General features: G+C 38.4%; 2 protein-coding genes across 2 annotated transcripts in view; one reads left to right on the top strand and one right to left on the bottom strand.

The window, feature by feature from the left end:
- LOC311090821 (NACHT, LRR and PYD domains-containing protein 3-like) overlaps nt 1–7,457 on the bottom strand; it is a 430,276-nt gene that overhangs the window by 375,732 nt on the left and 47,087 nt on the right. The window lies entirely within an intron of this gene.
- lrrc51 (leucine rich repeat containing 51) lies at nt 134–7,414 on the top strand. Its single transcript, XM_084126437.1, has 4 exons — nt 134–391; nt 3,250–3,455; nt 3,758–3,906; nt 7,031–7,414. The coding sequence occupies exons 1-4, from the start codon at nt 340–342 to the stop codon at nt 7,167–7,169; spliced, it is 546 nt and encodes a 181-aa protein (XP_083982563.1). The 5' UTR covers nt 134–339; the 3' UTR covers nt 7,170–7,414.

Below are 7,457 nucleotides of genomic sequence, written 5' to 3'. Positions count from 1 at the left end.
AAGCGCAGCTTCTTCCGCAACGCCCTTGTAGGAAGTCTTTCAAAAGTCTCCATTTTAGAATGAAATACATCTCCCAGAATGCAATACTACACGCGTTGTTTCCATGGTAACTTTGTTGCGGTCCGCCCATGTTGGCGTGACTCTAACTTTCTATGGTTAAAGAACACCTAAAATCATGACAATGGTGACGACAATTTAGAAAATTATTAGTTTATTATGTGGTTAAATTTTAATTGTCACTCTTAGTTAAACTTCGTTTCAAGATCAGTGTTTGTACTCTTCCGTCTGATTGGAATTTGTAGGTTTTTATCTTGTTTTCTGAAGCCTGTGGGTTTGAACATGTTTGGATCTCCAGTGGACTTTTCTTTTAAGGAGCTCAACACAATTCCAGGTGTGTTTCTACAGTGCATATTTTTATATTTGTTTGAAAGTTTTGCTTACATCACACTTCTTCTTCTTAATTTTTAGGTCAGAATTCATTTTCTGCTGTTTCAACATTAGAAACGCATTTTATTTCCCGAAATGGGGCACGTTTTCGAGTGAAACAAAATAGAACAGAAACAGAATAGAACGCTTTAACGAGTCCTTCCTTTGAGTCGGATCTTTCCAGTGAATCGGTTCATCTGGTTCACAGAATCGGTCCGAGCGGTTTTGACTGATGGTGGGAAAACTTACATTAAGACACACATTAAAAACAGATTACTCCAGCTTGGATCCAGCCTCTTATGAAGATCTCAGACACATTTGAATAGATGAAACCTACCCCTGCAAGGACTCCAGAACATCAAACATGGATGATTATTAAACAAATTATCATTTTATTATTGCTTTAAACTGCACACTAATTTTGCTTAAATGCATGCATGATATTTGTAAATACTAATTTGTGCTATCTTATAACTGTACTTTCTGATATCTCATAAAATCTATATTGTGGTTTTGTAACATAGAAACCTGCATTTTCTGGAAAGCTGCTTTGAAATGATATGTATTGTGAAAAGCGTTATACAAATGAATTAAATTGAATTGACTTGAAAGAGCCATTGCATGGTTACTGTACATTTTAAAGTTATGGACCCAATCTGACAATACAGAGTTATCACGTTGTTGGCCCATTAGGGGGCGTTTCACTGATGCTTTATACCCTGCATCTGTGCTTGAATATAATCATGTACAATTTCAGATATTTTTATTTTAGAATTTTGAAATTATGGACCCATGAAGTTGACAAACATAGTACAGTTAGAAGAGCCATTGCATTGTTGGCTCAACTGGGGGCTCTATATCTCAGCTGCCTTGAGGGTGCGTTAAAAGTTGCACTGTGGCTTAAAGGTCCCGTTCTTCGTGATCCCATGTTTCAAACTTTAGTTAGTGTGTAATGTTGTTGTTAGAGTATAAATAATATCTGTAAAATTATAAAGCTCAAAGTTCAATGCCAAGCGAGATATTTTATTTAACAGAAGTCGCCTACATCGAACGGCCGTTTGGACTACATCCCTCTACTTCCTTCTTTAATGACGTCACTAGAACAGTTTTTTGACTAACCTCCGCCCACAGGAATGCTCCCTCAACTCTACCGAAATTCGTTTATGTACTTGCGCACTTCTTATAACTTACTGTGTTTACTCAGCTCTTACGGTGATTTTCTGAAGTAAAACTGACGCTTCATCTTTTGTGTGATGTACAATAAACTTTATTAAACTCATCAGTATATGTTTGATCATCATTCAGACAGCAGACTTGTAGGCTATTAATAAATAATGGATACATACAAGCAGATGACAAATACGTTATAATAACCGTAATTAAACTACTAAACTACACCTGTTTCATCTCTATACAGCACTCTGACTCTGTAGGCATTATTGTCCGACTCGAAATGAACACCGTTACTGAGAGTTTCTGAGATATTATCATCATTCCGTGAGATGAAATTGTCCTGAGAGACTGAGCGCGAGCTCATGAAGCTCCGCCCCCTGGGTCGTCCAGCAGCAGCTTATTTGCATTTAAAGGGCACACACTAAAACAGCGCGTTTTTCTGAGCCCCAAAAAATGACAATTTAAACATGCTGTAAAAAAATGATCTGTTGGGTATTTTGAGCTGAAACTTCACATACACACTCTGGGGACATCAGAGACTTATTTTACATCTTGTGAAAAGGGGCATAATACGGGACCTTTAATACCCATTGTGCTTCACCATGCACATATTTAGAAATTTTTACTGTAGCATTTTGAAGTTATGAACCCATGAAGTTGACAAATGTGACAATACAGTTATAGAAGTTGCATTGTTTTGGTTGCATTTGCATTTTCTGCCCATTTTGCGATATCTCAGCCGTCTCAGAGGCTGAGTTAAAGTGGACATGAGCCCATTATAGTAGAGCTACTACTCTTAACGACATCCACATTTTAAGCAGTTTTTACTGTAGAATAGTTTTTTTTATGAATTTTTGAACTTGACATTACACAATGCACAAAGAGCTGCTTTAACGCAGCGGCTGAGAAACCCTGCCGCGAAATGGGCAGAACATGCATTAGGCGGCTCATTATTGTGTAAAGTGGCAAGTTCAAAGCTTCATAAAAAAAAATTCCACAGTAATAATTGCTAAAAAATTGGATTTCGTAAGAGGAGTAGCTCTACTATAATAGGATAATGTCAAATTTAACGCGCCCACTGAGGCCGCCATGAATTAGCACCGTGAATTGTGCAGAAAATGCAATAGGCGGCTCTTTGTGCATTGTGTAATGTCAAGTTCAAAAATTCATACAAAAATAATTATACAATAAAAACTGCTTAATACACACCAAACCAACAATTACTAAAAACACACACAAAAACTGATTTTGCACGGGCATTTTGCACTAGTATTAGAATGATTTCTGAAGAATCACGTGACACTGAAGACTTAAGTAATGATGCTGAAAATACAGCTTTGATCACAGGAATAATTTACATTTTAAATGTATTCAAATAGAAAACAGTTATTTTAAATTGTAATAATATTTCACAATATTACTGTTTTTGGATCAAATAAATGCAGCCTTGGGGAGCAGAAGAGACTTCTTTCAAAAAACATTGTATGGAAATGTGAAGAGGTTCAAGTGATTTATTACATTTCTCCTCTGAAAGAACATTTATACACATTATTATCAGTCTGTATCAATGTACACAATTATTGATTGCAGTGCGTTGCTTTTCCTCTAAAGCACTATTAACTTACTTTCTTTCCATCCCCTTTTCTTCAGACATTCTTTCTGATGTGCCGAATCCAGGCGCTCTTCGGCTAAAGCGCGACTCAGAGCGGAAGTTCCTCAGCCAGACGCTCAGACTCAACAACAACTTAATCTCAAACTTGTCGGGTCTGACGGACACAATCTCTGCTCTGTTTGCTGAGCCGAACCGTCTGGCCTGGCTCGACCTCTCCTTCAATGAGATTGAACACATCGACCCAGTACGCACTTCACCACCTGTGTCTAGCACAGGGTTTCTCAAACTCGGTCCTGGAGGGCCACTGTCCTGCACAGTTCAGCTCCAACCCTGATCAAACACACCTGAGCAAGCTATTCAATGTCTTCAGGATCACTAGAAACTCACAGCTAGGTGTGTTTGATCAGGGTTGGAGCTAAACTGTGCAGGACAGTGGCCCTCCAGGACTGATTTGAGAAACCCTGGTCTAGCAGAACAGTTTGTGTGTAGATTATGTACTATACTAGAGGATCTACACTGACACGTCATTCTCTCTCTTTCCGTCAGGTCCTCACTCAACTTAAAGAGTTACGTTTGTTGTATCTCCATGGAAATCGTATTTGTAAGTTGTCGGAAGTGGATAAACTTGCTGTGCTGCCGTCCCTCCATACCATCACTCTGCACGGCAACCCCATAGTGACCGAGCCTGACTACAGGTATGGTTGAAGGTCAAAGGGCAGTTAGATACACAATCAGGGCCTAAAACTAACTTTTTGCAGCACCTGCCAATGGCCGGTGACTTTGTATCGGCCATTGGCAGGTGTGGCAAAAAGAAAATGTACCATCTGGGCTTTTTTTTTTTTTTTTTACAGGTTACAAACTGTTTTGACCGCATCTAATTCTCCTTTTATTTCTCGCTATTATTTTATGTCATTTTGTTGTTCACATTTGTTAACTTTCATGCATTGTTAGAATTCATAAAACTTTAAATATTCAAGCCCAAGACACGAAAGGAGCTCATTTCGTTACTCAAGAGCTGCACTGTGTGGAAAGTTTTGTGTGTGCACCCATCCTAAGCGCTCGCTCAGAAAGCCGCGTCTCAGACTGTGTGAATCCTAAACTGCTCTCTTTCATGTCTTCTTGCACTTGAGCGGCCAATTTCACACAAAATTTCACACAAAATGACATATATGTTATTATAATAGCGAATATTATAATACTCGCTATTATAATATAATAGCGAGTATACTAGTAAACATAGTCGGTTATGTCTTAAGTGAACACAAACAGTTGAAAAAGTAAATGCATGTGTATTAGTATATTAGATCCGTGCATTCGCTCTTAAAGTGACAGCAGCCTAATATTCCTGCTGTGTGTTTTTAATGTTGGACAAAGAAAAAAAATCACTCACTGCTCTTGACTGAATAACCTTTGTAACTTTAATAAGCATTCATTAATAAGGATGCTTAATTTATGCAGTGAAGACTATACAGTGTTATTTTACATTTGCTTGATTTATTACATTTCTGTCGCTGAAAACTACTGTTAGACCTACCTGAAAAACCTGAAAAGCACTGTTTATTTCATGTGCATCTTTACTATATTGGGCGGCAGTGGCTCATGTAGGTTGTCTACAAACCAAAAGGTTGGTGGTTCCATCGGTGGTTCCACCTGACCAAGTGTCGAGGTGTCCATGAGCAAGACACCTAACCCCAGCTGCTCCCGACGAGCTGGATGACGCCTTGCATGGCTGACACCGCCGTCGGTGTATGAATGAGTGAGTGAATGGGTGAATGTGAGGCAATATGTAAAGCGCTTTGGTGGTCTGTTGAAAGCGCTATATAAATGCAATCCATTTACCATACTCGCCAATGCTGTTTTTTACTCGCATTTGGCGAGTGTTCAGTTTAGGCCCTGTGCACAGGTCAGGGAGCAGAAGAGTTTCCATTCCATTTTTCACCTTTAAGTCGTTTCAGATCTGTTTGACTTATTTTGTTCTGAGCAACTCAAAAGTTCAATAGAAAGCAAGCAGCATGTTTATACAATAGTTAATAACAGAACTATAATTTTTGCCTCAGTACAGTGTTCATGCAGTAAACACATCATGCCGTATCTGAACTCTGTGATTTTCCCCTGTGGATCTCTGTACAACAGGTGCTGAAACTGCGGTTAGGATCCAGTTACAAACCTCTGCACAGCAACAGTAATCACATATAGTTCTGATACACACGCGGCATGTGCATGTGTTAAGACCTTTCCCAGCCCATGGCCTATAATCAAGGACATGTCCAGGTCTGGTCTCACCCCACAATCAAATAGAAAGAAATAAGACCATATATTTTGCACAACAAAGCCTATTAATGCGAATACAAAACATTTATACATCATGGATTTATTTGTTGTACTTCCATTAATTAATGGAGTGTTATGAAACTGTTAAAATCTTGCTTTTGGGGTCAAATTTGTGGGGCCGAGGTGTAGTTCGTTTATAGCCTACCTTTAGCTTTTTACTTCAGGTGACTGAATTTAAGCTTCAAAATTCATAAAAGTTGTGTTCATCTGTTCCAACCCTGTAAGACTTTCGTTCATCTTCGGAACACAAATTAAGATATTTTTGATTAAATCTGAGAGCTGTCTCACTCCTTCATAGGCTGCAAGGTAACTGATATCTGCCAGCCCAGAAAAGTTAGTAAAGACATTGTTAAAATAGTCATGAGGGTGAGTATTACTGACAGAATTTTCATTTTTGGGTGAACTTACCCTTTAACAAACAGGGCCCGTATTCATAAAGAATCTTAATGCAAAGAGTAGCTCCTAGTGACAAAATTCTAAGAAAATTCTTAGAAATGTGGGCGTTTACTCTTAAAATTAAAGAAAAAATCCTAGTAAAGAAAAAAGTAATTCAGAAAGCATCTTAACCCTTAAAAGACGTCTTAAGGTCAAAATTGTTAGGAGCACAGACGAGGACTTTTAAGAGGCTTAAGAGTTTCTTTAGCAGAGGAGAAAATGGCAGAAAGACGAAGAGGGAGAAGAAATGTGTTGCAGACAATGGATGACAGTGAGTTAATAAGAAGATATATATTAGATCGTGCAGGGATCATGTTTGTGACAGATCTTTTTAGAGACACGCTAATATCTCCGACACAGCGCAGAAATGCCATAGCGCCTGAAATGAAAGTAATCACTACATTACGATATTTGGGAACTGGGAAAATTCCATGTTTGATACATTAAAACCAACATTCAAACCACCACTTAAATAGACATGCCAGTAATCGGTGTAATTGGAAAGAGTGGAACAATTTTTATCATTCTAAGCCAATCAAATACCTTATAGGAAATCAACAGCATGGTAAATAAAAAAAAGGATGTATATACACATATATAGTGTGTGTGTGTGAGAGAACGGTCAAATAGGAAAAATTACGCATGTAATTTCAAAGTGGAGGCTTAGAATAGAAATATAAATCTTTTTTTCCTTCTTGGTCAACCAACCAATCACAGTCTTCAAAAGATTGTGTCGACATAGCAACGGGGTCAACCCCGCCTCCTCACTAGGATAAAAGTTTTTGTCTTTTCCTTACTCAGAGTTGCTCTCAGATCGGTCTCGAATTGCTCTTAAGCTAAGACTCCTACGTAAAAGTTTTTAAGCTAAATTAAGAGTTTTCTGAGAGGATTCTTAGAATCTTTATGAATACGGGCCCAGGATCTTATTGTAAAGTGTTACCAATTTCTCTTATGAAGTGTTGAATCGCTCAGAATTGTGTATAAAATCACAGACAAATGTTCTCTTCGAGGTATGATTATTCCACTAAGTTGCTTTTCTGCCTCTCTTCCCAGGGCACATTTGATCGCCACCCTTCCTCATGTGAAGATGATTGATTTCAGTGCAGTGACCAAACAAGAGCGAGAGTTGACTTCAGTTTGGCAAAAGAGGAGAAACCCGCGCAAATCCACGAGTCAAAGCAAAGTGGACTGAGCCTTCCTCATCCGACACCCTGTCATGTTACAGATGGCTTGGCTTTATGTCTAATAAACATTCATGTTTATTAGCAACGGTTCGATCTATCACAGTTAAGTTGCCTTTACTATAACCTCATCCAAAACCATTTAATAGTTGCAGGGCTGGAGTTACTTTAGTCACCTAGAGTGTTTCTTCATTAGCTGTTGATGAAGCCACATGGATAAGTGGTGAAACATCTTAAGCAACAGAGTAACGTCCACTAAAGCAATCTAGAAGTGTTGCATGCAAGACAATGAATGAAGA

This window comes from Abramis brama (assembly GCF_963993115.1).
Source record: "Abramis brama genome assembly, chromosome: 10".
NCBI lineage: Eukaryota > Metazoa > Chordata > Actinopteri > Cypriniformes > Leuciscidae > Abramis > Abramis brama.
Note: the sequence above shows the minus strand (reverse complement) of the source record. Positions and strands in the feature narration are given on the sequence as shown.